This window comes from Physeter macrocephalus, chromosome 7 (assembly GCF_002837175.3).
Source record: "Physeter macrocephalus isolate SW-GA chromosome 7, ASM283717v5, whole genome shotgun sequence".
NCBI classification, from domain to species: Eukaryota; Metazoa; Chordata; class Mammalia; order Artiodactyla; family Physeteridae; genus Physeter; species Physeter macrocephalus.
This window is the reverse complement of record NC_041220.1, coordinates 118,050,484-118,065,298: the sequence shown is the minus strand read 5'-3', so window position 1 is coordinate 118,065,298 and position 14,815 is coordinate 118,050,484. Positions and strand designations below refer to the sequence as shown.

The 14,815-nt window shown below is 40.2% G+C and overlaps 1 protein-coding gene across 33 annotated transcripts in view; it reads left to right on the top strand.

Moving 5' to 3' along the window:
- Window positions 1–6,455, top strand: part of CAMK2D (calcium/calmodulin dependent protein kinase II delta) — a 321,127-nt gene extending 314,672 nt beyond the window's left edge. For 5 of the 33 annotated variants that reach the window (XM_028492204.2, XM_028492222.2, XM_028492215.2 and 2 more), the window contains 4 exons: window positions 474–702; window positions 1,129–1,175; window positions 2,580–2,678; window positions 3,838–6,451. In XM_028492204.2, coding sequence (XP_028348005.1) covers window positions 474–702; window positions 1,129–1,175; window positions 2,580–2,656 — 353 coding nt within the window. In that variant the 3' untranslated portion in view covers window positions 2,657–2,678; window positions 3,838–6,451. Of the gene's footprint in view, window positions 1–473; window positions 747–1,128; window positions 1,176–2,579; window positions 2,679–3,837 lie in introns of all 33 variants that reach the window. The other 28 variants (XM_024119154.3, XM_028492225.2, XM_024119153.3 and 25 more) reach the window with 18 other exon arrangements.
- Window positions 6,456–14,815: the final 8,360 nt, after the last annotated feature.

Here is a 14,815-nt window from a genome sequence, read left to right as displayed (position 1 = left end):
CAGTCTCCATGCTTGATATGTTCCTCTTGTCCCATGTACTTCACCAACGAACAAAAACAAACACCAAGAAGCCCACAGGAAACCCTGTCAACTGCCCCAGTGCTTCCTTCATTGGAAAGACAGGAACTGCTCCGTGTACCTGGGCCAGCCCTTCTCCTTCTCTATTCATATTATGGCTTGTTCCTAACCACTTCCCAATATAAATAAATATGTCTCTCTCTCTAGCTTTCTCACTCAAAGTTTTCAGAGTGGCATACGATTTAACTACAGAGGGAGTCAAAGAAAATAATGACTGTATTTACTTCTGCTCTCTTTTTCTTTATACTTTGCACAGTACCAGGCGTTCAGTTAATGCAAAGAATTAATAGTTGAATGAATGGCATTCTATTTATTGGTCCCAACTGAAGTTATTATTGGTTTTGGTTTACTTTACATAGAAACTAAATTCTCTTTTCCATGTTGTTCTCTTTCAGCTTTGTCCAAAAACAATAAACCAATCCACACTATTATCCTGAACCCCCACGTACATCTGGTAGGCGACGATGCTGCCTGCATAGCGTACATTAGGCTCACACAGTACATGGATGGCAGCGGAATGCCAAAAACAATGCAGTCAGAAGAGACACGTGTGTGGCACCGCCGGGATGGAAAGTGGCAGAATGTTCATTTTCATCGCTCGGGGTCGCGAACAGTACCCATCAAGTAAATATTTCCAGGCTGTCAGCTTCTTTGTTAATATACCCCTGGTCAGCGTCTTTTACTTATTCCATTGTTAATAGCATGGCATCTGTTATTTAATGCTAGTGGTCATTCAGTGGTCAGTTACACTGGTGGGAATTAATGTTTCATGAGAAGCAGTCTATAATTCTCCGGAAAGATCAATCAGACTAGCCATTTGTGGGTTGAAACTTGCCCTAGAAAGTACACAATAGTTTTAGATAGGAATTAGAGGATACCCTGTTAAGCTGATTTCTCTTATGGTTAAATCAGGGAGAATTCATGTAATAAGGTAAACTATTTATGACTTCATTGTCACAATTGGCAGAGGAAGGGGAAAAATTAGGGGAAAAAGTTTCTAAAATGACCAATACAGTTGACCCTCCTTATCCATGGTTTCCTTACACACAGATCCAACCAGCCTCAGATCAAAAATTTTCAGGGGTGGAGAAATTCCAGTAAGTAAGTTTCAAAAAGCACAACTTAAATTTGTCTTGCAGGGAACTATTTACATTGCATTTACATTGTGTTAGGTATTATAAAGTAAAGTAAACTAGAGATTATTTAAAGTATATGGGAAGATGGGTGTAGGTTATATGAAATACTGTGCCATTTTATATAAGGAACTTGAGCATCTGCAAATTTTGATATCCTCGGGGGTTCTGAAACCAATCCCCCGCAGATACTGTGGGGAGACTGTATGATATCAGGAGCTTCATTTCATAGATTTGTTTCTACTGGTGCTCAATTACAAATATTAGGAGAAATTTATGAAATACAGCATTTAAAATGCAAGTATTAGGGATTTCAGCGTCTTTCTCACTACACCACTACCTCAGATGTCATGTTTGCTCTTCCAATCAATAATTAGACATATGTATTACACATCACATAGGTGCTTAACTTGTGCCAGGTAAAATGCAAGGTGAAAGACGTTGCCGTTAAGGAACTTATATTCTAGTTTAGAAAGCAACTTATCACCAATACCAAAGAAAAAACTAAAATAAAGTTTATACTCAACTTCAGTGTAGAAGGGAATGAATGACCAATGTAGCAAACTGTTTATGTTTGGAAGTATACTGTGTATAAAAGATAGAATTTTGAACAAGGTCTGAAGTGAGGAGTGGAATTTGGAGAAATGGAAGGATAGAAAGAACAAAAGGAAGCTAGTCCCAAGTTCAAGGAGCATCATGAGGAAAAGCACAGGGTCAGACGTTAGCTTCCTGTGGTAGAGGATTGTCAGTAAGGAAGGCTGGCTCCAGCTCGAGTCAAGGGGGAATCATGGGAATTAAGGTTGCATCAGTAAAGTGGGGTGAGATGAGAACAAGAAGGGGTGTTCAGAATCAGTAGAAGTTCGGCCAACTGCTGATCTCATTCCAGATTCTCTCACCAGGATTACCGGTTAATATCTGGGGGGCATGGGATGGGGAATCAAGGCCACACAAACAGCCATTCAACTCACCCCAGAGAATCCATCAAAATGTCTTAGTTTAATAATGTCCCACCGCAGTGGTTTTCAATGGCCTTCTCTGTAGCCTTATTATGTATCACTGTTGGATTTGTAAAACGTGGGTCAGTAAGGAAAAAAAAATACGTTGAAGTTCACTCCCCAAAATAATAGCTAAGTAATAGAAAGACAAAAGGAATGTAACGATAATGAAGACACCTGTTTTTGTGCATTTCTGTGTTTTTTTCCCCAAAGAGGTACAGCCCAAATTGCCAGTTAATACAGAAGGGATTACATTCATTCAGTACTAGAAGGTTAGGTTTTTCTACAATTCCCTAAAGTGCTTATGGGATAGAGCCTATTTAAGAAAACTTCATTTTATGCCAGGTGGCTTAAGTGGGGCTTCTCTTAATAGGCCATCTTGTATTCCAAATTGGAAAGAAAACTTCTCAGGAAGCACCTCTTTGTGGCAAAACGTCTAAAACCATCTGAAAACCATTCACATGTGGGTCTTGTAAGTAACATCCTGCTCCATGATACTTTGTGATTGGAGCTGATGACTGAAAAGCTGCATGGCTGTTTTTCCTCCCTTTGAGGATATTTCCTCACATTATTTCAGTGAAAACCATATTTGCATGAGCTCTTGAGTCTAATGTTTGGCACCATTGTGTAGCATAACCCATATTTTCAAGGTACTAAAGTGCTGAGGAGACCCTACCTTCAGCATATGGATTGTGGCAGGTTTGGAATATCCTGGAGTTCTCACATCAAAAGTCAGTTCTATCTGGGTCAATTCAGACAACTCGCAATTATCCAGAACTAATTTATATCAGGCTCTAGGATCTTTGGGTGTCTTACTGTTTTTTCAAGAGGTTACAGTTCCTGTTCTGCGCTTGGCTAAGGTTAATATGTAGATTAATTTGCCCTGCCTGACTGAGTATAATGGTATTTGACCACGAGGAGGAAGTCAAGCTGAAATTTAAAACTCACAAAGTGAGTAATTCCAGAGGATAATTGAAAGTTGACTGTAATTCAATTCACGCCTGCATTGTTATTTCCTAAGATTTGCTTCTTACCTTGGATTAGAAGAATTCAGATATGTGTGGTACTGTTGTGAATGTTTTCCCCATTCAAAGCACTGAACCTTGTCAGACCTTGGAAGAAGTAGTGCTTGCAGCTGTTGGTTTAGAGAAAGAAGACCTCCAATTAACTAAAAATAATCATGTTTTCCCTACTTTTGAGGCTGTAAAATTGACTTCTAGGTTTGATTTCCAGCGGAGTCTAAGAATAATGACAGAAGCTAAAGGATGAATTTAAACTTTTAGTCTCTTTCAACCAAATAATGCTATTCATTTATTAATTTGTCTGGTAAACATGAATGCTTGAACTGTATGTTTAGATTTAATCATGTGATTGCAGCCTGAGTCCCTGTCTATTTTTAGCTTAGCTCTGTGTGGACAAATTGACAGATTAAAGTAGAAGATCCATATTAATTGCTTAACATTGTGCATTTTCTCTTTTAATGACTGCAAGCAAAGATCTTATACATAGTATTTTCAATCTATTACTTAACTGCTGAGTTATAAAATCGTAGCCTAGCCTAATCTTTGGCAAAGCAATTTGATGATACTTTGTAAAACAGTTTAATTTATGTCTCCCCTCTCTCCTTTCAGCTAAGTATCAACAGTGCCACTTCTGCATTCTGTGTTCTCACCTGGATGGTAATCCTGGGCCGTCCTCTCCTCCTCTTCATGCATGTTTCTGAGTGCATGAAGTTGTGAAGGTCCTACGTGTAATGCATATGTGATGCATCATCTTGTCATATATTCCTTCCTATACATTGTTTACACTTCAACTATGGAGATGTTCCATGCAAACTTCAATCACTGTTGGCAAACTATAGGGGGAGGTCAGACAAAAAAAATTCCACAATACTCCAAGTACAAACCTATTCATCCAGTTTCTCTGCTTATGCCAAGACTTAACAGACTTTAAAATTATCGTTCTTTGAATGACAGTTTGTAACAGAAATGTTAAGTTTTTAAAAACTCTTTGCTGTTCATCTGTTTTAGCTTTTTTGTTTAACAAAAAGAGGCAAAAAAAATTACCTTCAGTTTCCTGGTGTGATCCTGGTTGAAATGGATGGTTTTTCACTGAAAGCTGTGTTGCTGTTTAACAATTAAAGGGGTTGATATGCGGGCAGAATCACTTACGAATGTGGAAGCGAGAATCGGTGGGTTTGCTACTACCTAAAGTCATGTCTCTTTTGGTCAAACTGTGTAAACTGGAAAAACTCACGTCATTGACGAGTTTGATCACTTTAGGGTATACTTGCACTGTTCTGGTGAAATTTGCTGAATTGAATTTTTTGTTCCTTTCTCAAACCTATGCTCTTTTTTCTTCATTTTCTCCTATTTCTTTATTACTTTTGCTTGCTTCCTTTATATTTTTCTGTTTTTCATTCTTTTTTTCTCTTTTTGTCTAGTAGTGTGAGAAAAGTGAAATTTGCATAATGAAGGTAAAATGAAAACTGAGGCCTTTTGGAGGTGGCTAAACTAGTGCTTTGATCATCTTCTGGGCCCATAAAAATGATGTCAAGAAGATTTCCAAAGTCTGTAATTCTGCTCGAGTTTGGACGTAGGGATCCTGTGTTGGAGGTATTAGAATTGTTTAAACTTATAATAAAAGCAAGTAGGTTCCTACTGTACCTGCACCACGTCTTACTGATGGGTGCAGTTGCCAGGAGAGTACCAAGCTGGTCGTGGATCAGGATTTTGTGCAAAGGCACTTCCTTCTGCCTTGCAGGATGCACGCCTCCTGTGTCATCACTGGCTAGTTTTCTGAAGTTAGAGAGGCCTGCAGGTGTTTTCCATTCTCCTGTTTGTTTTGAACTCTGTCTCTGTGACTTGTGCTTTTGTAGCTTCTCTCATGTGTCAGAGTAACATTATCTTCCTTCGAGGAGTTAGCATTTTCCTATTTAAAAAAAGGGGGGGCGGGAGGGATTGTCCCTGTTTCCTCTGTGCTTCTCATTTCTCCTTTGTTTATTCAATTCCTGTGGGGCTTTTTCTCCTCCCTGAAATGCTTTATAGTGCATGGTATCTTCATCAACGTTATTTTAACAATAGTAATTCACAATCCTCAGAAGCCTATTTTTAAAGCAGAAGCAAAAACGTAAACAAAAAGATCAACCCTCCCTCTTTTCTCTCATTTCACCTTTCTGTGTTGATTACTAGTCACCTTAGATATTGTTGCTAGTGGATGTATGGTAGACGGATTGAAGCTTTTCTGATAATTATTACACGACTTAAAACAATATATATTTAAAATAAAATAAATATATACAGTAAATGTATTGGGCCATGTTAACCTGCCAATGAGATCTGTGAAAAAGTAATGGCCTCATTTTTCCCTTTTTAATTTCTTTTACCTTTTTGTGCAGCAGCTATACGTGGCATACATGTATTTTTTTTAATAGGTATAGAGTGGTTTTTTTTTTTTTTTTTTTTACACTTTTAGCATGTGGTGTTGAAGTATTACTGTAGATCAAGTTTGTCTTCCACACTAAGACGTGAGGAAATTGTGATTTGTTCTCTCCACCGCAATTGAATTACACATTTATTAATTATCTTCTCTCATTTTGAAACACTGCAGTTTACCGTGGGACACTGTATATATTTCTTGCCATAATGGTAAATGACTGATTGATATATTTAAGAGTTAATAAATTTGTGATTTCTGCCGACAATGTGTCCATTTTTATTTCTTAAGAGGTACTGTATTTATTTGTGCATATGTGACGCTGGCTAGTGCCAATGGCACTATATGGTCTCATTAGTCCATAATTTACCTTTGACATAAAGATGAAGCTACTGAACTGAGCTTCCTTCTAAGAATGTACTTGGTGATGATAATGACAAGTTAACTTACTGTGTGCACAAAATCTGTCTCTCCTAGGGAAATTTTTCTGAGAACAAAGCAGTTAAAACAAGAGTCCTAAAAATTTCTAAATGTGCCTTCCACTCCGTCCTTCTCATGGCTGCTAGCTAGATTCCACCTTTAACCCAAATCTGACCATATAATACTTCTGTGTTATCATCTCCAATATACAGGCAAGCGCCTCATCTCCCGCTACTCCTCAACTTGAACTTGAGTGTACAGAAGTATTCAACTTCTTTCAGTTTATTAAAAGCACCACACGTTTATGTTTCTAGAATATTCTTCCTCTACTTCTTCAACCTAATTCTTACTCACTCCTTGAAATTCAATTTAGACTATCATCCCCTCCAGCAAACCTCCCTAGACCATGCTCTAAGCTCACTCTCTGTCTCTCTCTCTCTCTCTCTCTCTCTCTCAATACCGGCGTAATACTTTGTGTTCACCTCTTTCGCCAACCACATTGCTTTGGAAATACATCTTTCTGTGTTCTCTACTGGAGTAATGCCTCTCTAGGCAAAAAACTGTGTGTTTGTATCCGTGGCTCCATATAAGGGCCAGGAAGGGAGATGTTGTTAGTAGTTGTTGAACTGTGGCCAAACCATAAATGGGAAACTCACAGTGCAATCGGAGTCCTGGGTTTATTGTTCGGTTCTGTCGTTGTTGTCTTTGACACTCTGAACAATTTCCCTTTTCCCTCTGTACCTTCGTTTTCGTGTTTATAAAATGAGAAGAAAAAAAACAATAAGGATATTGTGAAGGTTACAGTTAATAGGTACAGAATACCTAGAATAATATTGGGTGGAAAATATTAAATGGTAGCAGCTCTAACTGTTCTAATCACTGATAGTAATACTCCCAATGTTCTAGTTATTCCTTACTCAGAAATGTATAGAACTCTTGTTTTGATATGAGCTGCCCTGTTTAGGTAGATTTACTGATATTGCTAAGGATATACTCATATTCAAATGTCTCAGCAGCAAAATGAGGAATAGCGAGGTAGTAATCTAGCCGAAAGTAGGGAAAATGAAATGGAGTAAATCAGTATATTCTAGGGAAATTCAAGGAACCTTAGCCTAAAGTAACTGAAATTTTGACTCTCTGTAAATAAAAACTATCTATAATGTAAGGGTGAACACAGAAAGCACAACCTTTGAGTGATTTCATTAAATAAAATTCTACTGACTTCTACAAATGTTTCAGTTTCCATGGTCTCCTTTGTCAGATGAAAGTGAGCATATATATTTTTTTTAAAAAAAAGATAATGAACGTCAGCATACTAAACCATGTGTCCGTGATCGGAACAATTAGCAGTCATAAACCACCTTGGCCTGAGAGAGCAGCACGGAGTATTTACGGTACTTCTGCTTTTCTGGCAAATAAAACGATTCTCAAAAGTAAGCTGAAATGTTCTCCTGAGGACCCGGCTTCTGACTTCACAGCAAGAAATAAAGCCATCTCTGCATCTCTGTCTACGCACCTGGCCTTCTGTCCCGTTGCTGTGGATAAATAGTCTGTGCACCTGGCAGAGGCCGACACCCTTCCCCCTCACACCTGCTGGCAGGCATTGCACGTCTCCCCGCCTCTCCCCGTCATCATAAATCGCTTCCTCTACACTAGACATCCCCACCAACGCCCTGTTTCTTTCCTTGAAAGGCCTGCATGTTCTTGCTGTCTGCCACCTCTCTCCTGTCCCCTTAAGCCCACCCTCACGAATCTACAATGCAGTTTTTCCCAAAGTCACCGATGACACCGTGTCATTCATTCCGGGGGCCAGTTTTCAGTCTTCATTTGACCTGCTCTCTCAGCAGCATTTGACACAGCTTCCTGTCTCAATCTTGAAACATTTTTCTCTTGTCCTTCAGAAAATACACTTGCCCAACTTTCTTCCTACCGTTCTAGATGCTTCTTCCCAATCTCTTAACTGGTCCCTTTTCAACAACCTGGCTTTTAAATTTTGGAACGCTTCTTTTTTTTCTATATTCACTCACTCCCAGGATAACTGCACCCAACCTCAATGACTTTAAATTATGTTAATGACTCTCAAATACGTCGTTATCGCCAGCCTGGATCACTCTCTTAAAACTCCAAACACGTAGATCCAACTGCCTACCTAAAGTCTACATTGCAGATCTGCTAGGCATCCCAAAATGTCCAAAGCCGAGCTTTTAATCATCTGTGCCAAAACCTGCTCCCCTTACAGCTGTTTCCGTATCTCAAGAATTGGCAATTTAATTCTTCCTCTGATCAGGCCAGAAATCTTGGTGTCTCTCTTAATTCCTCTATTTGAAATCCCGTCGTTTTTACCTCCAAATTATAACCAGAATCTGACCACTTCTGACAATGGCTTCTGCTACCTCCCTTGGGCCAAATCACCATCGTGTTCTCTATACTATTGGAAAAGCCCCCTAATTGGATTCTCAGCTACTCTTATCTCTCTTCTGTTTACTCTTGAGGTAGCAGCTAGAATGAGCCTGTTAAAACAGAAGTCAAAGCATGTCACTTCTCTGCACAAAACCCTTCAGTAGTTCCCCTTATCACTCAGAGTGAAAACCAAAGTCCTGACAGTGGCCTTCGAGGCTGGGCCTGATACTGCTCCCTGTTACCTTTATCACTACCTCTGTGAACATGCTAGGATGCTCCCACCTCAGGGCCTTTGCACTTGTCTTTTCCTGCGTTGAAACACTTCCTCAGAGATCCAAGTAGCTGTCGCCTTCACTTACTTATTTGTTTGCAAAATTAAGTCACTTTCTTATTTGACTTCAAACCATCTTATCCAAGACTTCAGACCTAACTCTCCTACAGGACACTTCATATCCTCCTTCCCCAATTTTTTTTTTCTCCTTACAATGACTATGTAACATATGCTTTCCTCATTTTATCTATTTTGTGAGGGTGGAGATTTTTGTCTTTCTTGTTCATGATATATTCCCAGCTTGTAGAACTGTGTTTGGAACATAGTAGGTGCTTAATAATTTGTAGTTGAACAAATAAATTAATGAATTGCTCTCCTCTTTTACAGTTAGAAAAGCTGAGGCTCCCAGCCCATATATGAGTTGCCTCAGGGTAACGCCAAGGGTTGTAAACTGCCTACATCATAATTACTTGGAGAAAGAAAAAAAAAAACTTTACTATGGTTAAAGAATAAACTTTCAGCATCAATGTACAAATTTGGAACTTTTTTAGGCTGCAAGGAACAGAAAACTGAATTCCAAATAGCTTAACAAGGAAAATACATTATTTCACAGAACGAGAGATGGATGAATTAAGTTCTAGGGTTGAAAAACAATCTGGATAAACAACCTGATAAATTCAGTGACAACAACATAAACATTTTTCAGCTTGCCCTTCCAAGGGTATAAACTTTATAATCCAGTTTAAAAGACCTCAAGGTCCCAAAATACATGACATGGTTTCTAGTGACACATCCGGACAGGACAACATCCAATGGAAGGTTGGATGGCTCTCTCTCTCCTCTACCCGCCACGCCTCTCCCCCCAGCAAAGAAATACTTCTTAGGTCACATGCCTTACCCTGTTCAGCTCAGACTGATAAGGACCTGCCCCAGGGCTAGGGGTGGGCTACTTCCCCTTAGACTATAGGTGTCTACGGAAGGGAGAAGACCTGCACAAAGGCTGGATCAAACTTTCAAAAAGTTTAGGAACAAATATTGTCGTATAACAAATACATTGGGAAAGTCAAAAAAATCTTTGTTTTTATCGTCCCCTTTAAAGCTGCTATTCTAGGCATGTAATGAGAATGGTGAAAAAAGAAAAAGAAAATGAATCATTATCTCCTCCAAACTCTACAGCTCGTCCACAGAAGCCTCTCTCTTGTGTTATATTCCTGATGTGCCCAGTGAATTCAGTGCTAGGGAATTCTCCCCCCACAGAACTCCTTGGGAGCAGGAAAGTTTAGTCATTTCACTCCACTGGAAGTTCTTCCAAGAACGCCAGTCCCCAAAAAAGGGCCCATTTAAGCCCTCCAGACACCCTGCCCAAACTTCAGTGAAAAACTCGAGGAAAAAAAAAAAAAAAAAAGTAAAGAACACTTGGTGCCTGAAACCACATTTAGCGATCAATTTCTTCAGTGCTGTTTTTCTTTTTTTATCACTTTAAATAAATAAAGTAGGAAAGTGGGGTGTCGAGCCCGGGGAGTGTATCAACTAAGTAAACATCAGAGATCTTATTCACCATCCACCCACCGGATTCTGCTCCACAAAGTGAACAAAAGAACAGGCAGTTCATCCCTAGAACCTGTTCCTGCGGGGTCTGAAGCCACAATTTGCTGTTGTCTGGGAAGAACTGATTTGTGATTACGTGGTGTTATGCGTACGATGCTCCTTTTTGTATCACAGTCGCAAACATAGGTGACTCAGAGGCATCTTCCACTGAAGATGGGGTTGGTTAGTCACCACAGTCTTTCTTCCAAAAGCCTTAATTCTCAGACCTTACCTTCCTCTCATATTTGCTCTTTGAATATATTCACAAGCACCTCTTCACCCCAAACAAAAGAACTAGATTCCCTATTACTCAAACTATGAAGGAGGGGGTCCCTCTAGGGTGCGCGGCTAAGAGGACAAATTTGAAAAGTGACCACTGATCTCACACTCCTGCCTCCCCTCATTCGGTTTGTAAGAAAATTAGCTCATCCACCTTGAGACCACTCTGCTAAAACATGAAACGCTGAATATACGCTGGCATAAGCTGACATATATATGAAGACACAGGGAGAACGAGGCGCTTTGGGACGGCAAACAGGCACCGGGCTGGCAATCGAACGTGATGAGTGGGAAAGACAAAACAAAACTAAATGCCCTTACAGGCAGGAGACAAGAACAGGAGGAAACGTTGACCAGGTACCTACTCTGTCGCAGGCTCAGTGATCAAAACTGTCCCAGGAGAGGGCCCCTTGCCAGGAGATGGCCGCTGTGGGCGTCTACCTTGTTCTTAAACTGGCTGCCCTGCTCTCTGACTCACGCGAAGGCCATCAAACTCCTTAAAATTCACACAGGTAAACATATCTCGCATTCGGTAGACGTCAAGAAAGCTGTCTCTCACCACCCAATCTGTTACCGTTCCCTAAGAGCCGTCCCCAGGGTTTGAGGCATGGAGGCTGCAGAAGCCTCTTTGCCTCGTACTGTTTCCCCCTGAACAACACAGGTCTGAAGAGCACGGATCCACTTACGTGTGGATTTTTTTCAGTAGTAAACCTGACACCACTGCAGGATCCTGGCTGCTGGAATCCTCAGGTGCAGAACTGCGGATACGGAGGAACCGTGTATATGGGGAAAGCTGACTATAAATTATGCAAGGATTTTCGACTGCACGGAGAGTTAGCGTCCCTAACCTCCGTGTTGTTCAAGGGTCAACTGTATAATGTTTCCTATATGATTTCTATGCTGATTCAATGATGCCACTTGGCAGGAAAGAAGGAGAGTGAAAAGAAAGAGGGATTATGAAGCTCCAGATCCCAGCAGCCTGAAACCTCAAGTTTCTCTGAGTTAATCCCACCTTTGTGTTCCACATTCACTCTTTTTTTTCTTTTTTTTTAAACATATCTGTTAAAAGCATGAATACACACACCCTCCCAAGAACAAATACTAATTCTTCCAAGACAGAAAGTGATAAAAGAAATTTTCACATATTGAGATACGGGGAAGTCATTCTGGCTTATACATGAGTTAACTTCAGTTTGATGCTGACTAAAACAGCCTGTTTGTGGCCTATCAAACATACACTGTACATCCGGCTTTAATTATTAGAGAAAAAGACACAATGACTATAAATAAACAATATCCATGTTGGACTTCCCTGGTGGCGCAGTGGTTAAGAATCCACCTGCCAAGGCAGGGGACACGGTTTCAATCCCTGGTCCAGGAAGATCCCACAGGCTGCAGAGCAACCAAGCCCATGCACCACAACTACTGAGCCTGCGCTCTAGAGTCCGTGTGCCACAACTACTGAAGGCTGCGCACCACAACTACTGAAGCCACGCACCTAGAGCCCGTGCTCTGCAACAAGAGAAGCCACCGCAATGAGAAGCCCGCGCACCACAACGAAGAGTAGCCCCCACTTGCTAGAACTAGAGAAAGCCCATGCACAGAAGACCCAACGCAGCCAAAAATTAATAAATAAATAAGTAAATAAATAAATTTATTTTTTTAAAAAAGTCCATGTTAAAAAACAAAGGTTAAATGCCTCTCTTCCTGGCACGCCAGTGCTGGTTATCCTTTGATGATAATACTCCCTTCCCAGGTGAACGGCCATGCTAACTTGCTATGTACATGATGAACTGTTTTTCTTTGTTTTCTTTTTGAAACTTTGAGGAAATGTAACCCTGATGTGTTTAATGTTCTTTTCTTTGTTCTGCCAATATATAATACTGTGCAGAAAACTCTGCTATTCTGGAGCAGCTTCTCAGAGTAATCCGGGAAGTGGGCTTCCAAGCTAGTCCTCAGCTTGGTTCAAATAAAACTCTTTTCTATTCTTATTATAGATTGTTTACTGATTATTTTCATTGACAAAAGGAAACGCATTGCTAGTTGCCTCATGATCACCAATAGCCTTTCTCATTCTTAACAGATTTGGTTTCTTTCCTACCTCTCCTCCAAGCTTACTAGAAAAATGACAGAGCCCTGTTACCTTTACTGATTATTTCATAAGAGAGGCTTGAAATGCTGAGGATCTTTTGTTTTTATCATTCTTCATCTATAGGAAGGAAAAACTCGCTGTTCAGTTCTCCCAGTTACAGACATAAAACAAAAATAAGATGATACTATATGTTCCCTTATATAAGTTGTTTTTTTCACTTGCTAGCATATAATAAACAAATTTCATTTCAATATGCTCCTATACCATTACTTTTAGTAACCTCATACTAAACTATTTACCCAAATGATATACCATTATTTATTTAACCAATTCTCTATTGGTGAACATGCATGTTTCTTTTTACTTTTATTCTATCAACAATAAGTAATGAACATCCTTGTAGCTAACTTTTATGCACAAATCCTTGATTATTTCCTTAGAGAAATTACCAGAGAAGAAAATACTGAGTCATCCATTTAATTTTAGCCTCACAAAAACAGTTATGATTTATAGGGCAGAAATTATCAGAGAGGGGAGGAAACAAGATGGCAGAGTAGAAGGATGTGCTCTCACTCCCTCTTGCGAGAACACCAGAATCACAACTAGCTGCTGGACAATCATCGACAGGAAGACATTGGAACTCACCAAAAAAGATACCCCACGTCCCAAGACAAAGGAGAAGCCAAAATGAGGCGGTAAGTGTGGCGCAATCACAATAAAATCAAATCCCATAACTGCTGGGTGGGTGACTCACAGACTGGAGAACACTTATACCACAGACGTCCACCCACTGGAGTGAAGGTTCTGAGCCCCACATCAGGATTCCCAACCTGGGGGTTTGGAAACGGGAGGAGGAATTCATAGAGAATCAGACCTTGAAGCCTAGTGGGAATTGACTGCAGGACTTTAACAGGACTGGGGGAAACAGAGACTCCACTCTTGGAGGGCACACACAAAGTAGTGTGCGCATCGGGACCCAGGGGAAGGAGCAGTGACCCCAGGGGAGACTGAACCAGACCTACTTGCTAGTGTTGGAGGGTCTCCTGCAGAGGTGTGGGGTGGCTGTGGCTCACTGTGGGGAAAGTGGGGAAAAGGACACTGGCAGCAGAAGTTCTGGGAAGCACTCCTTGGCGTGAGCCCTCCAAGAGTCTGTCATTAGCCCCACCAGAGAGCCCAAGTAGGCTCCAGTGTTGGGTCGCTTCAGGCCAAACAACCAACAGGGAGGGAACCCAGCCACACCCATCAACAGTCAAGCGGATTAAAGTTTTACTGAGCTCTGCTCACCAGAGTTGGCAAAAATTAAAGACAAAGAAAAATTATTGAAAGCAGCAAGGGAAACAGGAAAAATAACATACAAGGGAACTCTCATAAGGTTAAACAACTAAATGAAGTGGAGATAGGCAACCTTCCAGAAAAAGATTTCAGAATAAAGATAGTGAAGATGACCCAGGACCTCGGATAAAGAAAAGAGGAAAAGATCGAGAAGATGCAAGAAATGTTTAACAAAGACCTAGAAGAATTAAAGAACAAACAAACAGAGATGAACAATACAATAACTGAAAATCAAAAGCTTTACAGACAAGCAAAAGCTAAGAGAATTCAGCACCACCAAACCAGCTCTACAACAAATGCTAAAGGAACTTCTCTAAGTGGGAAACACAAGAGAAGAAAAGGATCTACAATAACAAAACCAAAACAGTTTTTAAAAATGGTCATAGGAACATACATATCAATAATTACCTTAAACGTGAACGGATTAAATGCTCCAACCAAAAGACACAGGCTGGCTGAATGGATACAAAAACAAGACCCATATATATGCTGTCTACAAGAGATCCACTTCAGACCTAGGGACACACACAGACTGAAAGTGAGGGAATGGAAAAAGATATTCCATGCAAAATGAAATCAAAAGAAAACTGGAGTAGCTATACTCATATCAGATAAAATAGACTTTAAAATAAAGAATGTTACAAGAGACAAGGAAGGACACTACATAATGATCAAGGGATCAATCCAAGAAGAACATGTAACAATTATAAATATATATGCACCCAACATAGGAGCACCTCAGTACATAAGGCAACTGCTAACAGCTATAAAAGAGGAAATCAACAGTAACACA